Raw genomic sequence first — 25,705 nt, forward strand, 5'->3', positions numbered from 1 at the left:
AAAATTTTTGTTTATTGTTGTTGTTGCGGCTTTCACTGACGACTTGCAGCTCGGAGACGACTCACATTTGGAGTTTATTTGAAATTTGGTAACTAGCAGCAAAATGAAGCGCATAAGCAACCAAAAAATAAATAAAAACGAGGCTCGTAAGTGGAGCACCTCAACAAAGTTGTTGCCACATGATAATTATGCAGCAGGTGAAGCATTTGACGACAGAAAGCGAGATAGCACACACCAATGAGCGATAGCTCGTTGAAAGTCATCACTATTCAGCGAGAGGCACACGCCTCATTCGCTTAACCCTCCCCACACACCAGTGCCACAAATATTTACATAAGAAATATTTCAATTTCAATGTGCCATACAACAGAATGAAAAAAAAAAATGAAGAAAAACCAACAAAAAATATTTTTTTTTAGCATTGCTCTTAACAGCAATAAAAAAAATATTAAAAAACTTAAGACAGCAATTCCAACTATGCCTGATTGTTGCTATTGTTTTATTGTTAATGTGTGTGTTTTTTTTATGTATATTTTATTATTGCTGGCAGCACAAAGTGCGTGCAACAAATTCACACAGCAAATTGGCAGCCATCGTGGTCAAAGAGAGAGGGGGCAGGGAGGGGGAGAGAGTGTGAGCGTAAAATAAATACGAAAAATTGAAGAAATTATGAGCGAAAAAATACTTTGACGATGAATTAATTAGCAGTGCAGTGCAACATTTTTTTCCATAGCGCCAACTTTATGATTTATCATGGGGTGTAAAAAAAAACCGCTCAAAAGTTGTTTCAGCTGATGGGTGCTACAATGTGTAGGAATATATATGTATAACATATATTAAAGAGTTTTTTTTGTTTCTTAGATATAATTTGCTCATTAATATTCAAGAAATGTTTTTGATATATCAACACTTTATAATAATAACTTAAGGCAATAACAATATGAATAAGAAATAGCCAAACTTTCAGATAAACAAAATTCAGATAGTTTAAAGCAATTTACAATAGTTTTAATTGCAAGCAAACTCCAAAAAGACAAAAGGCAGCAAAGATCTTTAATTAAATGTGACTTCCTTTGAAATTGGACTGCCAACTAAATGCTCAATTCAATAATAAATTCTAAATAAATAGCCAAACAAAAGGTTAAAATTGCCATTCAATGGTTAAACCATTGTGTTGAGATGCAGCCAAATTGAAATCGAACAATACAAATAGACAGCTATATGTACAACATACTTTTATTGCACTTTTGTCTGGCATAAATAAATAAATTAATATGGATATCTATATATATATATATATATATAGAGAGAGAGAGAGAGATATGTGCATATATTATTATTATTGTTGGCATTTAAAGAAGAACAACAGCAACAGAAAAGAACAATGGACCAGGCAGGTGGGCCAGTCAACGATTGAAATTGATATGCTTTATCAAATATTCATGTAAACATGACAAACAAAAGTGCAGCAGCCGCAACAACACTCGAGATATACATAAATATATATATATATATATATATATATATATATATATTGTACATATATATGTGAAATAAATTAAAATGCATTTCATTTATGAAATTTGAAATGCCATTTCTACAAGTATGAATGCCACATTTATGCTTGTGTAATAATAATTGAAATTAATTAATATTTAATGTGCTGCATTTGAATTGGTTGCCTTTGCTGTGTTGTCTGCACTGTACACTAGAGGGCGCCACACGCGCACACGCTCCCTTTTTTTTTTTTTGAGGGGAAAGCTTAATTAATTTGCCATTAAGTACGTGCAAAATTAATGAAATGATTTGTCACACGACATTCGCCAAGTGACAGCCAGCTGCAAATCCAATTCCGAATGTGTTAATCAACTTCTTCAAGAGTTGATCCTTGCTCTAAGCGTTTCTTTTTTTTTTTTTTTTTGTTTGTTGCTTGTTTGTGCTTGGGTGGCCAATCAAGCGTGGAAAAAACGCTAAAATACATTGATTTTGTGGCACTATTAAGCGCATTTTGGAAATGCTTGAGAAGCACGCAAGCAAGCGGCTCAAATTGAGACTGGGGGAGGACAAGGGCAGCTGTCCTTGACATATGAGAGCAGACAAAGCGGGATTATGCTGGTTAGTAGCATAAGCGACAGAGAGTGAGCGGGAAAGAGGGGGGAGAGTGTGTGTGAGACAGAGGGGGAGAGTGCTAGAAGCAGGCAGGCGAGATAATGACTATAGATAGAATAGATGGATGGCTGGCTGCTTAGATACATATCAAACACAGGCCAACAGTCAAAGCCCAAATCAACACCAACACTGACACTCACACTGACACTCACACACACACACGGACACAGACACAAGTCAATGGCTACAGATTGACATCAAAGAACATTGAGTGAGTGAGGATTGAGGGAAATGAGAGGGGACGGGGCAGGTAGCCATATCGATGACTTTGTCTACTCAGCCACACAATTCTTGCTCTAATGGCAATTGACATAATTACGCAAAGTAGTTTAACGACAAGGTAGCGTTCCTATATATATATATATAAACATCTATATATAAATATAAATTGAAGCAACTTTAGGCAGCATTATTGACAGTCGGCTGTTGTCGTTGGCAAAACAAGCAAACGCGAAAAGTTTTTAAACTTATTACCGCAAACGCCTTACAGTTAATACACTTAACAAAAAAGGGGGCAAGGTAGAGCGGGTGCGGGGGGCTGTGGCAGTAGATTTGTCTGGCAGTAGTCGTCAAAGCTTTAAGGCAGCCGCTGGCAATGACTTTAAAATTTATTGCACAACACATTTGGGCAAATGTCGAGGACATTATCCTAAGCTAAGTCAACAGCGAGGTGCGTTCGATGAGTTTTAAGCTGCTTGCTTAATGGTTTACAATATATATATAGTATTTGCTTTTATTTTAATCATTACGTAACCGTATAATCGAAAGATGTTTACGACTAATTTATAGTCAATGCCGCAACCTTTAAACTTTAAATTTGATTTGCTTTGACAACCTGTTTCGAATATAATTTATATCAAAAGACTCAAGTGTTATTCTTAAAACGCATTCTACTTTTTTACGTATGACTCACATCGCATTATTTAATATCAATAGTAATTATTGAAATACTAAATTGTAAAGTTAATCACAACAGATTATCGACATTTTTACTTTATTTTTCAAGTTTTCTTTCTTCGTATAACTCATGCCAATCTGTACTTTTAGAAAGTTTCTGTTAAAGCTTTCGACTAGTTTGCTTTACTGGTTTTCTAGAAAATAAAAAAAGAATCCTTCGATATTGCCAACTATTTGAATATTTAAAGTGTTGACCCTCGTTTTGGCAGTCGGAGCGCGTTTTAGTCATTGTAAATGTAGAATTTGTGTAGCTGTTGTTGGGGGTGAGTAGTCTTTATCGAGGGATTTATATATATATATATTAGTATATATATATAATGGGTACTAGGGTCTAGGCATTTTACAGGGGCAAGTAGGGCTAGGACGGCGGGCTATGTGTAATGAAAATTACATGCGCCTCAGGCCAGGCTGCACAAAACTTCTAAGCAGCAGCAGAAGGACGACGACTTTTTCCTGGGCCAAATGTTTGGCTCCCAACAATAATAACAACAACAACAACAATAACAACAAGTGGAAAATGAAGAAGAAGAAGCAGCAGCTAAAGCATTTACCACACAACACCAAATAGCCCAACAAAAGCGTAAACCTCACGACTGTTTGACTTGTGTTTGTTTGTCCTTGAATTTTCCCTTTTGAAAAGCAGACGCCACAGCAACCATTTGCCTCCCCACCCCCACCCCCACCCTCTAACTCACCCTCTGTGTGTGTGTGTTTCCCTCTTTAACCATTCAGTTATTATTACAAGCACATTTTCATTGCCGTTCTGCGTGATTCGACGAGCAGCAGCAGAAGCAGCAGCAGCAGTTTTTTGGCAAGAGGCAAGGGGTTTTTGGCTTTTGGTGGCGCCGCCAACGCTGGAATTTTGCTTGTATGTATATGTGTGTATGTGTGTACGTCTGTGTGTGTGCCTGTGTGTGTGTATAAGCATATTTGTAGGCAGCCAAATTGATTTTCCCTCAGCTGCGCTTTACTTCAGCTTTTGGCTCACGATGTGGCTGGCTCAGTTGTCAATTGAATGATTGCGTTTTATTTACTTTACATTTTATTTTTTACTTTTCACAGTTTGCAAAAATAAAGTAAGAAACGCCTCCATACACACACACACACACACACACATACAAATAGAGAGAAAGAGGCACACCCTCTTGACAGCATCATTTGTCAGCGTGTTCGAAATTTGACAGGTGATTAGCGAGACAAACATTTTTTGCAGGCGTGTGCCAAAAATGTATTAAAAAGTGCCGCAAGTATTAAATTGAAATTGAAGAACATAAATATATATATATATATATATATTTCTTGTGAATTTCCATTGCGTTCAAGCAGGGTTTATTTAAAGCTTATGCCAAGGCGTGAAAAATTTGACTAAAATGCGGTCTTAAAGTTGATATGGTAATGTGTAGAGATTCTAACTGGAACTAAGGGCGAACAATGGAGTAACTACTGTTGGATAGTAAATTGTTGACTGTTGCTGTTCATTTTCCATATTTATTTTGGGTGTTTTGCTATTATTAAATTGGTATTAGAGTTGCTTTTGTGCCTGCTCCATTTTAAGCATATCAAAAGACAAATGATTATCACTGCTTAAGATCTGCTGGCATTTTGTTTTACTTAAAGATAGCCAGGCTCAAATGTTCTAGATTTTGGTTTATTTTACATTATCAGAAGACGCAGGAATATTTGAAAATAAGGAAATCTAAGCAAATCAAAGTGGAACTGGAATTAATATTCGACTCGATTTGATTCACTAAATCCCAAGTATGTTTTTGACAGATAAATGTATGATCTTGGAAATCCAATTTGCCCTAAAGGGCTCACATAGTTTCATCAATTTTTTACCCATTCGAACTAAATTTATTTGTTCTTTCCTCTACAAGCAATCTATTCTTTCCGTAATCTTAAGTTTTGAATTTTTATTAAGCTTCATTTTCTTCCACCTTAAGTTGAATATTGTCCCACATAAATTATATAAACTATATTCATTCACCCTTTTCCTTTTTCATTTTCAATTCCAGAATATGCCGCACAGCAACTTGGCAGTTTTAAATTTCGAAAAAAAAAACATAATTTGTTTGAATTTGTTCTGCAATTAATTGCATTTGTGCCGGAAGGAATACGAGCAACCACCCCACATCCCCACACCCTAACATCCCAACACTCCCCTCCCCAACTCCTCTTTGGCATAATTTTCTTTTATACAACCCCCATACTTGTCTGTCCCCCAACCACTTTCAACTCTTGGCATTAAACCAACAAAATGAGCATTTAGCATTTTGGATTTGCGAAACGCAGCCAGCTTAAAAGAAATTGTGAAAAGCACAACAATAACAACAACAACAACAACAAAGTACAGCCCCTGGCTATTGCCACACAACCCTTGCCACAACGCAAGAAATCAGTGCAACCTCCTCCCCCAACTCCTATCCACTTTTCCCCCTGGGCAAATGCAATCCGCAAAATTTGTCGTTTTGTTACTTTTGCTTGGTTTCTCAAGCATATCAATTCACTTTTTCACCCCTCGTCGACGAGGGTTGCATCAGCAACTAGGGGACACATTTAGCCAAAGGGCAGGTGGGAGGGGTGTGCGTTTAGCCGGTTGTTGCTGTTCGTCTCCTTACTGTCTGTCAAACGAGAGCAAAGCAACATTGTAAAGCAACATTGTAAAATTAAAAACAAAGCGAAAAAGAAAATTACACAAAATGAACTGTAAACCTTTTTGGCACGCATTGTTTTGTCTGTCTGTCTTAATGTGTGTGTGTGCCGAGTGTTAAATCAAAAAAGAGGGTTGCACAACAACAACAGCGGCAGCAGCAGCAGCAGCTTCCCCCAGGTATAAACTTACAGCCACACCCCCTTTCCCAAACTCTCTGTGTAACGCCCATGAAAAGGAAGAATAAAATTTTACGCTATGCAAAACATTTTTCTAATCAAACATTCCATTTCATTTGTTGAAATGTCCAACAAAAAATATACCCAGGGTTGGGCGTTGATCACCGACATGGGTTGGGGTTGGACTGGAGAACAGGGGGTTGCTGAGAATATTGTTTCAGCCGACAGTTGAATTTTTTCTTCCCTGTCTCAAGTGTAAAATTCATTTGCATTCACAGTCGTCACTCGGATTGTCGCATACCACAACTACCTAACACCCCATCCAACACACTCTGCCACTCCCCCCCTTGCTCCACATGCCACCCTGCAACCAGTAAGGCAACCCTCTTGCCCACACCCCGCTGGCAGTTTTTATGGTTTGCTAATGCGCATTTAGTCCGAATCAATTGATGAGAAATACCTTCATAAATCACTGAGCAAAAAATAAACCAAAAAATAAATAAAAAACTACCCCCACAAAATACACTCTCAACCACACCACCCCCCAACCCCTACTCCTCATCATCAATGTGGCAAGTGGTTTATGAAATTCTTCTTCACTGGCAGCAAAGTGCACTCGAAACATTTTTTGGATGTAATTGATTTCATTTTGCGCGCCAGCGTTAAAATTAACAGACACCATTTTTTGTACAATGCCCAAACTTGTGGAAAAAGCACAATGCAAGCGAAGTGTAAAAGAACCAAAAGAACTTAAATTTATGCGATTTTATGCGATATAGTTCAGTGTTTAATCATCGCTCTGGAATGGTCTGGCACCGTTTTTTATCTACCCTCAAAGTGGATGAAGACGCAGAGGTGGATAAAAAAAAGCAGAAGAAACCATCTCTGAGCCCAGAATGTATATCAGAATATGATCAGCATCAAAATAGGTGGATTTATCCATGTTCGTCTGTCTGTCTGTGTTAACATATCTAAAATTTGTTTAACTCTATCGATAACTATACCGATTTCGATTGCATTATCGATATAAATCGATTTCCAATAGCAATACAAGATACACTTCTTAAGATATGTCTTTCCAATTGACATATTATTAATAAACTGTTAAGAAACACTAACCGAATTGCATTCTCATATTCTATAGGGTATCTTCTAGTCGAGCACTCTCTCTCCTCTCCCTCGTCTAAGGCATTCTTACTTGTTATGCTCTTTTTTGGTTACCATCAAGCACTATTTGACCGTTTTGTTGTATTATATAAAATTTAATAATTCTCTCATCAGTTTTTCACATGCACAAAATGCTCATATTTTTTATTGAGTTTCGTTGAAGCGCATAAAATTGCAATAAAAGTCGATTCATGGCATAATGCGATTCTGCACCAGAATGAATGCACAGCATCCCCCACCGCATTCCCTCACCCTCCACATGACCATCCTGCTCATTTCCCAAAAAATACAACACATTTTGAATTATGAAAATGGAAATTAAAGTCCAATATGCATTTAATTAAAAACTTTAAGCAGCATAATATGTGTAGAGTAGAGAATGTAAGAGGGAAGGGAGTGGAGGGGGAGGGGGTGGGAAGGAAGGTAGGTTGCGCCATTTTTCAATTTTTGATTAATTTGTTTTTAGGCATTCACAATTTAAGAGTTCAAGTCGAGAGTTAAATTATTTAAAGCACATTTCGTAATGGGTATTAACTATGATATATGCATGGATGGATTATGTTTATGATCAGACCAAGCTGAAAAGTTCAACGAGAAAGATAATTGGGGGAAATAACGAGGGTAAAATTTAATTTATGCATTTCCATATATTCTATGGAAACTTGAGTTCTGTATAAGAAAACTTTTCTGTATTAAGATAATGATAAAATACAGATAGAACTTTGAATGTAAATTCTATAAAAAAATATTTTACTTGACAGAAAAGAAAACTTAAAATGTTTTTTCTCTGAGAAAGAAAAACTAAAAATCGCACATTACGGGGAAAAGAAACTAAAAATCTTACTTGGCAGAAGGAAAAAGTATAGTCTCTATTGCAAACATTTTTCAAGTTCAAAGGAAAATATTTCAAGTATTTTATTTTAAAGCAGTCCTTATTCTGCAGAAGTATTAAGGAAAGTGGACTAAAGTTCCTAGGCAATATTAAATTGAATAATTAAGTAGCTCTGAATTGGAAGCATATATACCATAAAGACTTTGAGACCATGTAATTCACAGAACAAAGTTGTCAAAGAATATTTAACTAAGCACCTTTAAGCCAAGTACCTTAAAATCCGTGAAGACTAAGCTAGTAAGAAATTAGGCTTGGAGCTCATCAAGCATGCCAACTAATGGCAGCTGCTCCTGGGTCCAATCTGTACGCAAGTGTCCCCAAATCAATGTCAATGTTCACTGGCAAAGTGCTCCGCAAATCGCAGTGCTCAAAGCGAGTCGAGGGAAGCATCAAGGAAAAAGCGCTTCCAGCACTGCAGCAAGGACTGCAGATAAAATAGAAAAAAACGCGCGACCTTAAAAAGCGTTTGAGCAAATGGAAGGCGGCTGAAGGATTGCCCCAGATCTCAATCGCAATCCGACAAAAAAAAATGAGACAAAGACTCGAAACAGTGCCTGCCATAAATATCTGAGAGAACGAGAACGAAGGAAAGAAACGTGCAGCTGTCAAGAGGGAGATGGAGAGAGAGAGAGAGAGAGAGTAGTGAACATGAAAAGCAATCAGTGTATTGACCACAACAATTTTGACATGTTGCGCATACAAATTAGAACGGCAGTCGAGCAATGAGTGGAGCTGTGAGTAGGAGGGGGGTATTGGGGCAAGTCCGAAGGCGAGCCCAATACCCAAAGGGCGAAGAAGCCAAACGAAGCAGCTGCTGCAAAAACGGGCAAACAGAAGCCGCAAAAGCGACAAGCGATGAGCACCAAAACAGAGACAAAATCAAGTGGGGGCAGCAGCAGCAGCAGCAGCAAAAAGAAGCAGCACAAAAATAAAAAAAAAGAGTGCAAAAAGAACTCGAAAAAAAAGCAACAGCAGAAAGTGTTGACCAAAAGGGGCACACAGACAGACAGACGGACGGACGGACTGAAAAACAGCATGCAAGCAAAAAAATCCAATACAGAAAATAACAAAAATCAAGTTCTACAAATACACTTTAATTAAAAGTGTTGTTTTATATCCGAGTCGAATTTTAAGTGCCCTATTATCTTCTATTCTACTATTCAAACTAACTGTTTTTCTGGATTTAATACTCCCAGATATCTTAAAAATATATTTCTTATATTTTTAAATTTAATTTGAAGTTTTATTTTTAATTTAATGCAATAAATATTTCTGTATTTCACTGTGTCGACTGACTTTAGTTGTTTTGTGTGAATAAATCAGTGACTAGAGTTAGCTAAATTAGCTGACTAATACAATTAGTGTATTACGTAAGCTTTAACAAAATCAAAATAGCCCAAGGGTAATGGAAAGCATTTAGCTTTAGATTAAGTTCCTCGCCTGCTGCGAATCGATGATGACTTTTTCCATTGATGATGTCGTCCAAGAAGAAGAAAAATAAGCAGGCGCAATATTGCCAAATTGGCAAAAGGTAATATATCACATAGCACACACACACACACACATGTGCAGAGATAATGTCTACAGATAAACTGACACAAGTATTCCCCCCACACACACATGCACAACACTAAATGCTAATGAGAGAAACATAATAAAGAGTGCCAAAAACGGTAGCCAAAAGCGTAAAACGGGAGCAAAAACAAGAAGAAGCAGAGCAGAGGCAGAGGCAGTTGAGGAAGACGAAGAAGCAATAGCAGCAGCAGCAAGCATTACACATTCCAATACACAAATTTGTAGACGCAATTCAATCAAAATGTACAGTGACAAAGCTCAGCTAAGGTGTGACCAGCACGACAGAGTGAGAGATGGAGACGTTGAGAGGGAGCAGGAGTGGTTGCTCGGTCAAGTGTTAGAGAGAGAGAAAGAGAGAACGAGCTAAGCTGCTGCTGGTCAAGCTAAATGCCTGCACGTAACGCAAGCGCGTTTTGTGGGCGTTTAAAACCGCGCACATGTCGCGCATGCAAATCGCCAAAGCGATCGCAAAAACCAATATAAAAAGCAGCGGATATCAAAAGATAGTTAAAAAAGAATGCAGCGTGCCAGATATGCTATAACGTTAAAACTATGAAAATGGCTAAATGCAAAAATGAGTCACACAAAAACTTTCAAACGTGCCTCAAATGACACGAAGCTAAAACAATGAGGCATGTTCCACTAAACATAAAAAAAAATAAAATAAACTTAAACTTTTAGAAAAATATTGCAAACAAATGCAAAAATTTGAAACGAAATAAACTGATAAAAATTGTAAGCAATGCCGAGGTCATTTTGCAAAAGTAAGTTGACCGAAATGTTATTGAATTTTTATGGAAAAACGTATGCAAGAAAAGTTTGCAATTATTATTATTGCTGCTATTGTTGTTATTGTTGTTTATTCTGTGTGAGTGCCTGTATTCATATTTGTTGCTGTTTTTGTGTTTTGTGTCGTTTATTTAAACAGCTGCCAGCCAGCAGCGAGTTGAAAGCAGACAGAAAACAAAAAACAAGACACAAAAAAACGCTGCTGCTGCCTGGTGTGGCATGCATAAACATAGATACAAATAACGGTATACAAATGTGCACATAAATTCCATATGCCAACCGCCAAAAAATAAACTAAACAGTGACAGAGACAGACTCTGGCTCAAAGTATTATCAGTAAAAAATATAAAGAAAATATCAAAAGTTGCCAGCCAAATGCAATAAAAAGTCTAAAAACAAAAACAAAAAAAGAGTAGCAAATCTCCGGAGATTAGGGAGAACGTGAGAGGGGCCAGAGATGAGCAGAGACGAGTGCACAGGTTATGTTGAGAAATCTACTGCAAAGCGGCGCCATCTGGCGGTGGGTGGCAGTCACCAGCAACCAAACGTTTTATTGCCCCACACAAATGGAAAATAAACTAGAAATAGAATTTAATGCGGGGCAAAATAGAAAAAATTAAGCAGCTAATAAAAAACCAAATAGTAAAAACTATTAAATGAAACTAACTAACAAATACTGTTATTATCATCAATAATTATGAGTTATTTTTGTTTTAAAAATACAATTTAAAGGGATGGGCAAAATAGATATAGAAAATAAGCTAATCAAAAGGAAAATAGAAAATAATAACTAACAATTATATTAGTATTATGAATAATAGTCAGTATTTATATTTATTCACTCATTTTTTTCATTTTTAAATAAAATAGGAAAATATAGAAAAGGAGATACTCCTAAGCAAAATAAAACCAAAAACCAACTAACAAATCCATTATTATTATTAATAATTGTCATTTATTATTATATTCCAATCCATGTATTTTTATTCAAGATGAACTTTTGCCTTGATGCCTGAATTTAATTACTTTTGTCAACTTGTTCATATTGTGAAATTGTGTGCACAATAAGCAGCTTAGAGCAGTATTCAAATGAAGAGTGTATTTTTGAAATGATTTTTTGTTTTGTTTTGTGATTGATGTGCTTACTTTGGCTTATGCACATTTGCAAAGTGCTTGCCCCATTTTGCTGCCCGCATATGCAAAAGATTATGTTTTATTGCATTACGGACATCTACATATAAATTTTATTCTATATTTGCATAACCCAATTTTGATTTAGTATTTCGAATGCAAATTGTCAAAAGGATAGGAAGCTTCAAATTTGACCCCGAAAAAGCCAGCAAAACTAAAAACCAAAAGCAGTGCCACAAAAATGGCTGGGCAGGAGTAGCAGCTGCTGCCGCGCTCGTTTTTCGTGGCATTTGCTGCACCAACAAAATGGGAGGTGCAACAAACGCTTTTTGCTGTTGTAAAACACACAAAAAAAAAACCACAAACAAAATATTTGTTTAATTTATTTTAATTTTGAAAAGTTGCATCCACTGTTATTTTTCCGGGGAGGGGTGGGGGGAACGTGCGCTGCAGGCGAGTGTGTTTCCACAAAAGGATGTGCAACAAAAAGCGTAGAGGAGAGGCAAAGAAAAACAGTCTTTTTTTGGAAAAACGAGCCACAATCATAATTCACGCAAGGCGAACGACAAAGAGTGAGGGAGAGATGCACAGAGGGAGCGAGGGAGAGGGGTGCCAGGAAATGAGATGAATGTGAGAAAAACTCAAAGGAAAAGCAGGTAGACAAAAAAACACGAGGCACATAAATAAAACAAAGCGTGCAAGAGACGACGAAAAATAAAAATAAAAAACCCCAAAGAAAATCGACAAGTGAGAGGAAGAAAGGCAGATGGAGAGAGTGGGTGAGGGAGAGAGAGGAAGAGATGGGCAAAGAAGAAGGCGTCGCATTCTTAAGTATCCTGTTGTGCTGTGAAAACACGAAATTGAAAGACACTTGAAAATACAAAACGAGAAGCAAACGAAGACGAAGGGAGAGGGAGTGCAGAGAAGTGGAATTAGAGGGCTGGTATGGGAGGGGGTGGGGGAGTAGAGCAAGCAGATAATATACTCAACTCAAGGACAAAATGTTTGAGGCTTACTCTCCATTAGAGAAGTGTGTTATTGATATTTATAATTTACAGTTGGCATTTGCAATTGATATTTTCTGTACATTTATTCTTTTATTATTTGCTGCTGTTGCTGCTGCTCTCTCCTCCTGCACCCTCCTCACTTCCCCTCTCTCTCTATGTCTCTCTCTAATGGCTTTTTAATTATTTCTCTTTAGCTGTTGTCATTCTCGGCTCGCTTTTCTTGTTGTTTTTGTTCTTTGATATGATATTAAGTTTGATTGAAGAGGTGGCAATTATTAATTTGTTGCGCTGCATTTGAAAAATAAGACCACTTTCGTAAGGCGATAATACCAGATTTAGAATAAGCCAACTTGAATATCAAATTACGCAATAGGGATTTTATATAAGCAAATACAAACGGAATGTTTATCAAGGTTAATTAAGTATAGCCTAACTAATAATGAGTGCTTAATAGTAACTCTTTATATATATTGTTAAAATTGTTCAAATTAATGCATTCTGTTAATTTTCTCTTTTTAATTTGTAATAGTAAATTACTACTGATAATATAAACATAATTTGTATATTCAAATTAGTCTCCCAGTATCGCAATTGAAGCCAAATGAAACTTGACATAAATATTAATTATTGCCTAATTTAATGCATTATGCTTTATGGCCTTTTAATCAATGTGCCCCATTTAAATAATATATCAAAATATATATGTGTATATCTCTAAAGTAAGAAACAGCTTTAATTTTATTTATACCTACTTTCTTCAGAGGTGTGAAAGGGCATTTAATCGTTGCCACATTAAGCATTATAAAAAAAACACGTGATAATATTTGCCATTTGTTTGGCAGTTTGACTTTGACAGTCAGAAATCAAATATAATAATGCCCCCAGAGATAGATCGCTTACCGCTAGAGTTCCTCAGAGAGTTCATTGATTTTTGACTCGAGACGGGCGACTAGTTGACAAGCAGGAAAGAGGGGAGGGGCAATGGAAGTGGGCTGACACGATGTGTGTGTGTGTGTGAATGTATTCGTGTGTGTGTGTGTGTGTGTGTGTGTTCGTGTCAGAGGTCCAATTAAAATGTCAAATCAAGACATTTTATTTATTAAATGATTACACACTACAAAATATAAACATAAACCGTCGGAAGGGAAGCGGAAGAGGGGGGATGGAAGCGAAAGAGGGGGAGCTGGGGGTGTATAAAATATGTAGACAACAATTTTGTGCGTGGGCAACGACAAAACGTACAAGGGGCACACAAGGGGAAAGGGGGGTGGTGGGCTGTTCGTGGCTGCTTGGATTGCTGCATATTTTATCGAGTGTCAAAATAAATGCTGTAGAGCTTGTTAACAAATTGGAAATAGTGTTGATTGACTGATTGATTGACCGATTGAACTGCTATTAAGTGTAACTATTTTTTTATATATTTTTTTTAGTTTTTCTTTCTTTTATTGAGGCGGACAGCAAAAAGTTTTGCGAGCAACAAAAGTTTTTTTTTATTTGCAGCTGCCAAAAATGATCCAAAGTACGTTGACACGCAAGAGTGCGAAAGAGACAGCGAAATAGGGCGTGTAGACAAGCAGCAGCAGCAGCAGCCCAAGAACTTAACGACCTAAAAGCAACGGTAAAAACTGTCAATGAACGACAACAACAAAAACTTAACGCAAACGTCAAAGCAGCAGCTAAAAACTTGACTTCACGTTACAACAACAACAATACGAAGAAGAAGAAGGAGAAGAGGAAGAACAAGGGGAGCTAGACGAAGAAGCAGTGGAACAACAGGTGCTGGCAGGAAGCAGTAAAGGATGACGATGGGACATAGAAGGGGGGATGGGGTGCTGTGTAGATTACTGCCTGGGGAAGCTGTCACAAACAGCAAAAAAAGTTGTGTGTGCAAAAGTGACAGAAATTTAAACTGAATAGTTGGCAAGAGAGTTGATTTCGGCTAAGAGAGAGAGAGAGAGAGAGATGGAAAATCAACAAGATAAACTAGAATTTCGAGGTATTCAAGAATAGATAAGATAATTATCTTACAAAGCGCGTAAAGAATTTATTTATGAGATGCATAATTTATAAGGAGAAAATAACTTGAGTTTTCCATTAATTAATTGAATTATTCATATTTAGGCCATGATTTGGGCAACAAGTGAGAAAAACAACTCGTTTTTTTAGGCATTTAACATAAATATGTTAATAATATGCTGCATTCTGGAAATAAAAAACGGGAGAATCAAACTGGAATGCCTAATCTTCCAGCATAGATAAGCTCGCTGATAAAACACTCGTATTTATCTCCCACTCTTAATTGAGTCTGTCTCTTTCACACCTAATTTGTTATTTATTGAAGACTTACCGATTGCAAAAATGTTCCATGCACTTCGCTTTGTTCTGCTGTTGCTGATGGTGCTTCTGTTATTGTTGATGCTGCTGCTGTTGTTGTTGTTGCTTCTTCTGCTTCTCCTCGCAGTCGCTGCTGCTGCTGTTGTTGTTGTAGTCGTTTTCATCTTATCGTTTTATTGCTGTTGCTGTTAGTGTAATCGCTGCAGTTGACGTTTTGTGTCTCGGCAACAACAACAGTTAAAGTTTTGCAATTTCTATTTCTCTCTTCGCTCTCCTTTGTTACAGTAAAAAGAGTTCTAGGGCTGCCTGCTTCTCCCTCCGCTCCGGCTCCACTACTCTAGCAGCCTGCGTCACAGCAGCGCCACATAGCGGCCAAAAACAAAAAAAAAGTAGTTGCGTGTTTTTTTGTTGTCGAAAATAACGAAAACAACAACAACACAAAACAAAACTCAAAATTCAATATGGCGTCACTTTGGTTTGTTGGCCCTTCCTTATGCTGCTGCTGCTGCTTCTTCTTCTGGCCAGGTCTTAAACCTCAAGCATTTTCTTTGGCTTTGCTTCTTGCCTGCACTGCACACATACACACACACACACAGACACCAATAGACGCACACAATTACGCGCGCAACGCACACTTTTTCACTGTTATAATCGGCCGTTTGCTTTGCTCTTGCGTTTATCTCTTGTTGTTGTTGTTGTTAATCAGAAATCACCAATGTTGTTGTTGTTGTTGCTGTATGCAGGCGACGACAAAACAGACGCTTGAAAGGTTTCCAAGAAGCAGAGACACACACACATACACCAATACACACATCAACGCACGTAAACCTTTTTTTTTAAGCGACGCGCGCCGCTCTTTCTTCTTCTTTTTCTTGTGCTTGTGCAGTTGTTGTTGTTGTTTGTAAACCTGTTTGACAGGTATAAAAAAGAGAGCCGCTCTTTGTCGTTGAGATCAAGTTAAGTAAAACTAATGATGCCAAAGCCGGCGTCGACGGCGACTGAGGCGTTCACTGCTGCTGCTGCTACTGTTGTTGTTGTTTCGTTTAGTTTTAGTTGCTTTCGTTAATTGTTTTGCTTTATTTAATTCGCTGTAGTTGTTGTTGTTGTCGTTGTAATTGCAATTTTTGCTAATTTGCAAAGCACATTTTTGTATATCAATTACACTTTGTATATTTTATGGAGTTTTCAATTGTAAACAATACACGCGAAACGACGCGACGCAAAAATTGGCTTTTGTTATTGTTGCTGCTTGCAGCTGCTAGCGACGAGCGAGAGCGCGCGACACGTCCGTTCGTAGCGGCAAACGAAAAGAGAATGCAGAATGCCAACGAAACCGAAACGACGAACCAAGCAATGTAATCGGCAAAAGTTAAGAGCGCCAAACTGTACACGAAGCGCTTCTCTTTCATGGCACTTAACAGCAGCGAGTGGCATTTCACTCTCTTTATCGCTAGTCGAGCGCTGACTCTCTTCAGCCAAAACTCGTTTTCTAAGCCATTTTTTCAAGCAGCAACAGGCCAAATAGGAAAAAACGCGATCAGCGAGGCTACATTAAAGAAATTACAAGAAATTGCAACTGGTAAGTTCAATAATAAATTTATTAAATAATATTTGTTGCTTCAAAAATAAAGGAAATATATATCAAACCAAATTAAAATAATTTAGTTTGGTATAAATAAATAAAATCAGAATTTTAAAATGTTAATAACAATTTTAACAGTCGTCGTTATTTGTTTGAATGTTGCCTGCTTTTAAGCCGCAGTCGAAACACAGCCAAAGAGAGCAGCTGTTAACAGCTTAACGAAGCACGCCGTCAACTTAACGAAACATACTTAACAGTGGGCGAGTGCGCGCTCTCTTAAGCTGCGCCAATCAACAACAGCCAATGTTAAATGCCTAAGCAACACGTAGCGTTTTGTGCGCGTTTTACGCGCGTTTCATAAAACTTGTTTTTTGCTTGGCCAACAACAAGTTTTTTGTTTGTGCTGCTGTTGTTGAGGAAAATCGAGTCGATGTGAAAAACCAGTTGGTTAACTTGTCTCTCGACTTGTCGCTGGTCTTCAGTTAACTACGATCAACTGCAAGCCGTCGAAGCAGGGGCAACGTCTCAGACAGAAAGAGACAGCAACAGCATTCAAATTGGAGACTACAGTTTCGTTCAGTTTAACCGATCGCTCTGCCAGCAACAGCAGCAGCGGCAACAGCAGCTCCACTTTTAACCAGTTTCGCGTGTCGCCTTTTGTTATTTTTTTTCTTCGTTCGCTTGCTTGTCTGCTTCTTCTTCGGCTTCTTCCACTTCTGCTGGCTCTTGAGTTTTTTTCGTTTCTTACGTTCTTTGGCTGTCGCCAGAGTTCATGTTTGCTTAAGCTGCCGTTGAAGTTGGACCTCGTCCCCCCTCCCCTGCCCCTACCCCTACCCTAGCCTATGACAATCAAGGCGCTTTAACCAGTTTGAAAACTTGTTCATGCGCTGACAGAAAGCTAAATAATATGCAACTCACACAAACATGCGCTTTGCATGACAAATCGCAAAAGATAGATAAATATCTATATATATACATATATATATATATGTGTGTGTGTGTATATAACTTTTTTATATGTATTCTGGCACGCACTTTTCCAGTGTTTATTGAATATTTGATTTTATGCCCAAAGGCGTTGGCTGATTTCTTTTAGACGCGATTCCCATTTTAAATTGATTGATTAAATTATTAATTGTTTTGCGATATATGCATTTCTGTTAACTTTTATATGTACACATATTTTTGCCAGTTTATATATATATATATTGTAAATTATTTAATTTTGTTTATTGCTATGCCAACTTTAACGTCTCTTCTTAAATATCCATAGTTTTTTTAAACTATATTTTAAGAATTTGATTTTAAATTTTCCAAAACTGTTTCAATATCTGGAAAGTCTTTCAATTACTAGAAATCTCAAGCTTTATTCCAGTCCCATTTTCTGTTATACCCATTTAATTAACAGTTTTTATAGTTGGAAAGTCTTCCTAGCTTTGATTCCAGTTCCATTTTCTGTTATACCCATTTAATTAACAGACGGCTGGACAGTCTTCTTAAGCTTGATTCCAGTTCCATTTTCTGTTATACTCATTTTTAATTAACAGCCTGTTAACCGTCTGTTAAGCTTGTCTTTCTGTTATGCTAATTTTTATGCACTTTTTAAAATGCAAGCAGAGTATTTGCCAGTCGTAGATCTTTTTTACATTTGCTGCTTCTTCTTTCCATTTGGCTACTCCTGCGACAGGCGACGCCATATAAATTGCGAGACAAAGAGAGGGAGAGAGAGGGAGACGGAGCTAGCAAACAGATTTTTAGCTGCAGATTTGAGATTTATCTTCAGCTGTTGTGCCACACCCCTTTCCACTACTCGTCCAAGGCCAACACGCAAATCTCTTGTAATTATCTCTAGATACACCTAACCCCCCCTCCCCCTCTGCACTAGCCCCTGCAGACCACCTTGTTGCTGCTGTAATTGCTTTAATTTTACAGTTTGACGCATAAATTTCGAGTCGCATTTCCATGAATATTAATAGCGCAATTGCTGCTGCTCCCCTCTCTTTCTCTCTCTCTCTCGCTCTATTACTCCTCTCGTCATCGTCATCTTGGCCAAGATTCAATAAGTGGAGGCGTGTTTTGCACCTCAAAATCGACGCAGACACGCAGCCAAAATTATATTTATATTGCAAATTAGCATTGCGATTATGTTAACGGTAATCCTAGCCCCCAGCCGCCATACCACACCCCCTCCCCTCACCTCATCGCTCAACCACAGTTCTCTCCTACAATTTTGCTTTTGTTTTTCAATTGAATTGAATTAATTGCTTTGGATTCCCTTGAGATTTTTTTCTCTGTTTTTTCTTAGAAAATTCTTTGATCTAATAATTGATTTTATTATTAATTATAGTTGTCTGCGCTGAAAATTGCAATAGTTGTTATTGGTCAAGCTTGAACTTGTTTGCATATTCGAATATAATTCTTAAGGGAGCAAACTGTGATTTCCCTAGAGAAAAGAACGAGACAAACTATTTTTTTGATTTGCACTTGTTCCTGCATGCAAATTACTATAATAAAGTCTTAAGTCATTCTATTCTAAAGTATCTCCATGAATAATCTTTATTTAATATATTTTTATGTATTTTTATTATTATATTTATGTAATGCTAGAGGTGTTAAAACTGAGAGGTATTCTTTAATGAAGGCACTAAGACTTTACTTTAATATAGATTTTCTATAATGTCGTCTTAGTTCCTCCTTTCAAAGGTAATTCTAAATTTTAACAACTCTTATATTAAACTTATTTATTTATTTATTTAACGTCAACAAAAGTTAGTCGACACAAGAAAAAACCAAAAATATATTTTATTAAATTAAAGATCAAAATTCAATTTTAATTAAAATGAAATTATATGAAACATTTATAAGATATCTTATGCACAAATCTATTTATTTTCATAGACTCTTTCAACAAAGAATAATTTTTTAAATATTTTTTTAGTTGTGAAACATTCATTAAATATTAATATATACTTTTTACAGCAAATATTTAAATTTCTTATAAGTATATCCCCCTTTTATCTAGGCACCTTCCCCTACCCTACCCCCTGTGTGCACTTGTCTGTTGATTACAAATCTTGAACTTTTCAACGTTTTCAACACTGCTTTTCTCATCCGGCAATCAAGTAAAAAGTGAAGAAAGCCAAAGGCCAAACCAAAATAAACCAAAAAGTCAGTTCGCCTCAGCCTCAGTTTCAGCGCTAATATTGAAAAGTGGATTTACGTATCGGGTTTCCATCGATCTATAGACTACCCCTCCACTTCCCTGACTCCATCTGTGATCCAAACTGATCTTTGATTGGCAATCGTTGAGGCAAATGAGTTTTTGATCTTTACTCGGGGGCAGCAAGTTAAGAAAACAAAACCAAAAAACCAAAAAACAAAAACAAATAAAAACGAAATCTAAATTAGAAGAAGAAGCAGAAGGGGGATTACTATAGAGAAGAGCAGGGAGCAGAGTAGAAGCTGAAATTAAAGTACACTCAGAGAATGCATGATCCATGATCTTCTGCATTTTGTTGTTGTTGTTTTTGTTTTTGTTCTTGTCTCTTTTTTTTCTTACCTTTTCGTCTTATTTATTTATTTGGACTCGGGGCTTGAATTACACATAGATTAAGCAGCATGACAATGAAGCAGAGCTGGAGAGATGGGGGGGTGGGGGGGGGGAGTAGGAGGCACAGGTAGCAGAACAATGTGAAATGAAGAAATGTGGGAAAGGGAAAGGAGGGGGACATACGAGAAACGAACGAAAGAAGAAACGAAATAAAAACCGCAGTCGAGTCAAAAAGAGTTGAGCTGCAGGTGTGCAAGTGAGAGGGGAGTGTGCGAGTGTGTGGAGGGGGAAGATATCAAAATGAGTAAGCAGAGCAGAGGAGAGGTGAGTAAATGGAGGGGGGCAGAGTGCTGGCCAACAGCGAAGCAGACAGAAAGCGTAACCAGCAATCAACATACAACACTGCGTTGCCTGTCAGTCAACTTGGTCACTTCGTCGTCTCCTCGTCTCATCCTCCTCCTGCTCCTGCTCCTCCCTTGTTGTCTTCTTGCCATATGGCCAGATCCTCTGCCTGCTCAGCTTGGCCAGACGAGCAAAAAGGAATCGCAACTCGAAGTCTGATTCCAACACTGAGCAACATGGTTAAAGATTCTTTTCAAATGTAGCAAAAGATTTGAATCAATTCAGAAATCTAAAAAGGAGCGAGGAAAATGGTGTACAGTGTCCATTTAGACCCACCTTCGTTTAAATATATATTTATATATATATTATTATATATTTTATTAGATTTTTAGTTTCTATAATTTCCAATCGAAAACTGCAAATTTTAATTATCAATTTGGGCCAAATGTAAATTAATTATATTTATTTAATTGTATTATTAAACTTTTTCTTTGATTAATTTTTTATTTTAAATTTATGTGCTCCAATATATTTTGAATACACACAATAATTAATAAACAAAAACTTTATACGCATTATTTATTATATGAAGAAAAAATCAAATTTAATTGTTTATAAAGGCAATTAATATAATAATGGTATTTTATTAATTATATTTCATTTCATTCAGAAAAGTGATCGATGTACGAATCCTTTAATGGATGGGTTTGTATAAAGCATAGTTTTTAATGTGAGAGATTTATGAATATTCAGTGTATAATAATAATAATAATAATAATAATAATAATAATGATGATAATAATGATGATGATAATAATAATAATAATACTAATAACAATAATAATAATAATAATAATAATAATAATAATAATAATAAATATGATAATAATAATAATAATAATAATAAAATACTTCTTTTTGGAGAGTATTAAAGTGTTTCTGTAGAAGGTATACTTCGTCGACCCCATAAAGAATACTTATTCTTCATCAGCTTCACTAACCCAGCGTATATAGATATGTCCACCTGTCAGTCTATTTCTGTACAAAGTATGGGAACTCCTAGTTTTAAAGATAAGTTGATTAAACTGGGAATATATCTATATTTGTCCAATAGACACTACTGAGACTGAAACTATTTTTTGATAAAAACATCAGCACTTCTCAATATTGCAAAGAAGAATCTATCAATACCAACTTGATGGCTTTAGCTCAAATTGGTCTCTAGATAATTAGAAAAAGATGAATAATTTTGGACTAAGGACTACTTGAAGAGACTTCTTATGTAAATTCATTTTAATGGGACTTTTGTTATCAATTGCACAATGTTTATCATTATTATTTATTATTGCAATTATTTATTATTATTACAAGAAGTTTAATTTAGACTTGCCGAATTTAGCAGAGATATAAGAAAGTTTTAATAGAGGTAAATCCATGTTTACTCATAGGATTAAGTTATAAGACTTATAAACTAAAAACTTATTTAGTTTGCCAATCAAAATATTTGTTTGGTTTTCGAGGACACCATTTGGATATTGGCGAGTTGAAGTCGTCAATGATGATGGGTCGATGATAAGTGCGGAAATCTGAGATGCACTTTAACTGTAAATGCACTTGATGCAACATCCATCCACAAGTATTAAGTCGTAATGCGTGTTGTCCGGTGTTTTATTTTTGTATACAATGTACGAGTGCTTAAACTGGCCAATGTCTGTGCAGAGTTTTCTGCGTTGCTGCGTTGACTGTTGCCGTTTATTTGTGTGTGTGTGTGTGTGTTGCTGTGTGTTCAATGTTGTGTGTTGAATGTTGCCTTTTGGTCGTGTCGTCTGCTTGGCCAAGTTAATTATAGGTTGAGGTTTACGAACCCGCCAACCAACCAGCCATCCAGCCATTTAGCCATCCAGGCAACCAGGCAACCAGGCAACCAGTCAGCTAGCCAGCTAGCAGACCAGCTGCAGACTCAACCGTCTGCAAGGCAGTTGTTGCAAGTTGCAAGTTGCAACTGTTGATGTTGATTGTGCGGCAAGGATGCAATTCGAAATTGCTGGCTCTATGAAAATTGGAACAGCCTGCGGTTGCCACTTTTAACCACTTCAACAAAAAAAAAAGAAGAAAAAGAAAAACAGCAACGAAACTCACGCATTTGCCACATGTGATTAAAAAAGAACGAGAGCTCTTCTTCTTCTTCTTTCGACTCACGCAGCACTTGAGGGCTGTATCTTTATGCATACACTGAGAGAATGACATATTCTTCATTTTTAATTGCTTTTCGAACTTAACGAACTTAATCTAGAAACATATTCCTGGCTCAAGATTTTGGCTTAAGATTTTAGCTTGACTAAAAGAGATTATACAGTGAGTCAGGTAAGTATTGTGATCATATTTAAGAAATCAAATTTTCCATTTCTTTTGTAAAAAAAAGTAATTTAATAATTTCCTTTTACTTTTTCTTTATTGTAAAAAATTAAAACACTTTTTTTGACAGCTTGTAAAAAGTGTAATTTTTAATATTCTTTTTAATATAAATTTATTTTTAATGATTTATTTTTTTTTTTAAAGAGGTTTCTAAACAATATGCAACTCCTTAAAATTGTTAAATATATTTTAATATAATTTACTAAAGGTAAAAATAAAACTATTTAAATATGATAAAATTATAAAGGCAAAATAAACTGATTTTCTTTGCAATAATAATGTGAAAATTTCCATTTTTATAATTGTATTCTTCATTTTGTGTTTGGTTTGCATTTTGTTGCTCAGTGTACGTATATAGCCAAGTTGAAGATTGTGCCCCGTAGTGCTCTGATCTGAGCCATTAGCAGCGCCTGCTCGACACGATTACGACGTAATTTTCTTCTGCTTTTCATCTCGTTTCTTTGGCTGTGGGTAACTGCTCCCATAAGGAACTCAATGGGAATTAAAATGTTTGTGTTTGTGCCTATTGGGCCAAAAGCAACAACAACAATGGCAACAATAGCAACAATAGCAGCAGCAACAACAACAATGCAACAAACAAATACCACAACAACAAATACGCTTCAGTTCCAGACACTTGAGACCGCCCAATGAGCGAGCAGGGGGGAAGTGTGTATTGTGAGGCGGGGCAATCTATAAGAGGAAAGTGGGAGAAGGGGGGGGGAGGGTGAGGGGAAAGTGATTTCAGAAGTTCTTTTGTGCGTTTCTGGTCTCTAATTTAATTTCCAATTGCACATAATCCGTTTTTCGTTTTGCTCAAGTATTTGTCATAAAATTTGATGCGTAAATAAAAGGAAAAAATAAGGGAAGTATAAAAAAAGTAGATATATATATATATATATATATATACATACATATATATAAATACCAAAAAGTGGTCTAGGCATGAGTGGGTGACTGACAAATATCATGTAAATCTATGTGAATTTATTGACTAATCAAAATCCTTTGAGACTATAATTTGTTGAAGTTGGGTTTAAATTAGAGGTTTGAAATAAATTAGAGCTTTATGCGATATACAGGAAAATACATAGCAACATATTATAAATAGTATAATAAAATACTAAATAATATTAATTTCAATATATACAAATATTAAATACAGCATTGTGTTATATTTTAGCTAAATCTTTGGTTCACATTGGAGTCTAAACAGTGTTTCTATATATGGCAAATGAAAACATGTTTTACGATATATTTTATTTGATTTTTGATTAAAATATACTTTAATATGCCACACTTATACCTACAATATATAAGATTATGATTTACTATTAAATAAAATTAACTAAATGAAACGATTCATTTTTTTGCTTGGCTACAGGGTATACAAATGAAGTGAAATGAAATGAAATAAATTGGTGGTGATGCTTGTAATTGCCACAGGGCTTGTAGGGAACTGTAGACGACACCCACTCCAACGTTTTGTTGTTAGATTTCATGTTTTATTATTGTTGGCCATAACAGAAAAGAACAAACACCAACAGCAACAGAGACAGAGACAGCAACAGCAACACAAATAAAAATAATAATAAAATGTTTGTCAGTGGCAGTTAACAGCCATTGGCATTGGGAATTCAGTTCAAATGACAATTTGTATGGACTGCGGTTTTAGCACAGCTAACAAAAAAAAAAAAAAAACATATCAAAAACATTTGTAAAGGAAACCGAAACATCCAAAAAATACGAACAGAAGCAATACTATCAGCTAACACCAAATGTGTTAACTTTTGTAGAAGATTGTTAAGGACAGGACACAACTTGGCTCAGATTAAAAAAAAATTAAGCTAAAACAAATATCACTTTTTGCTCTTTAATAAAATTATTCAAAGTTTAGAAATAAATAATAAATTTAATAATCTAGTCGCTCTCACTAATAATGCCTTGATTTATGTTTGGCTTTCAATAATTACTTGCTGCATAATTTGATTTCCTCTTTCTTTGAAATGTTTAAGTATAATTAATATTTGCCGAGTTTCTGTCAACTATTTTGGAATCATTTTCAGCATCGTTTTCTTTGTAATTCGATTAAAATATTGCTTATTCAATGAGTTCCGACAACTTGTAACTTGCAACTTGCATCAAACTTGCAAGCAAACACGAACAAGTTTACAGTAATGCAAGCAAACCATTGCCCCTCAGTTAGAAGCAACCCTTTATCCCCGCAACCCTTCAACCCCTCAACCCGCTGTCGACCCTTTGCCCGAGGCTCTTTTGATGCATCGACGCGCAACATTTCAAGTTAATCCATTAGATGCATTGCATTTTTAATTTGACATTTACAACACAAATTTGCGCTTGAACAAGAGCAGCATGTAAGAGTGCTCCAATCGAAATGGATGCCGACTAGAAGATACCCTAAGTTTAAGTTGTTATCTATAAAATAATATAGAAGTTTTGGTAAGTTTGAATCTGCGATCTTCTTTCGTGTTTCTCAACTGATCCTGAAGAAGATGTTTAATATTATATTAATTTAGATAAATCAGTAAAATGAAGTTGTTTATTGCAATCGGAAATCGATTTGTATCGATGAAGTTATCGAATAAAGTTAAACGAAGATGGTTATTAATTGAAATAAACTTTTATTCCAAATTTAAAGTCTCTGGCATATATATTCTCTGGGATCGGTTTGCATATCAAGAATGAAGTCGTCGATGTTTCCTATTTATATATATATCTTTACTATATCCCTCTTACCCAACTTGTATAGGTTCAGGGTATAACATGAACAGCAAGCATTGATTTAAAGTTGTTGTTTTTTTTATTGTTTCACAGCGAGAACATTGACCACTTGTCTTTTGGGAGGCTTCCCCCAAAATTTGCACGCAAATAGTTTAAATATTAAATTAGCGCATTCGCAGGATTTGCAAACATGTCTATACGTATATCCTATATGTGTGTGTGTG

General features: G+C 36.1%; 1 protein-coding gene across 1 annotated transcript in view; it reads right to left on the bottom strand.

The window, feature by feature from the left end:
* LOC6562437 (hemicentin-2) overlaps positions 1-25,705 on the bottom strand; it is a 128,178-nt gene that overhangs the window by 89,807 nt on the left and 12,666 nt on the right. The window contains exon 2 of the mRNA XM_043214726.1: positions 14,864-14,938. Within this exon, the coding sequence (XP_043070661.1) occupies positions 14,864-14,938 (75 nt within the window). The remainder of the gene's footprint in view (positions 1-14,863; positions 14,939-25,705) is intronic.

The sequence above is a fragment of the Drosophila grimshawi genome, unplaced genomic scaffold, assembly GCF_018153295.1.
Source record: "Drosophila grimshawi isolate 15287-2541.00 unplaced genomic scaffold, ASM1815329v1 contig_1377, whole genome shotgun sequence".
NCBI classification, from domain to species: Eukaryota; Metazoa; Arthropoda; class Insecta; order Diptera; family Drosophilidae; genus Drosophila; species Drosophila grimshawi.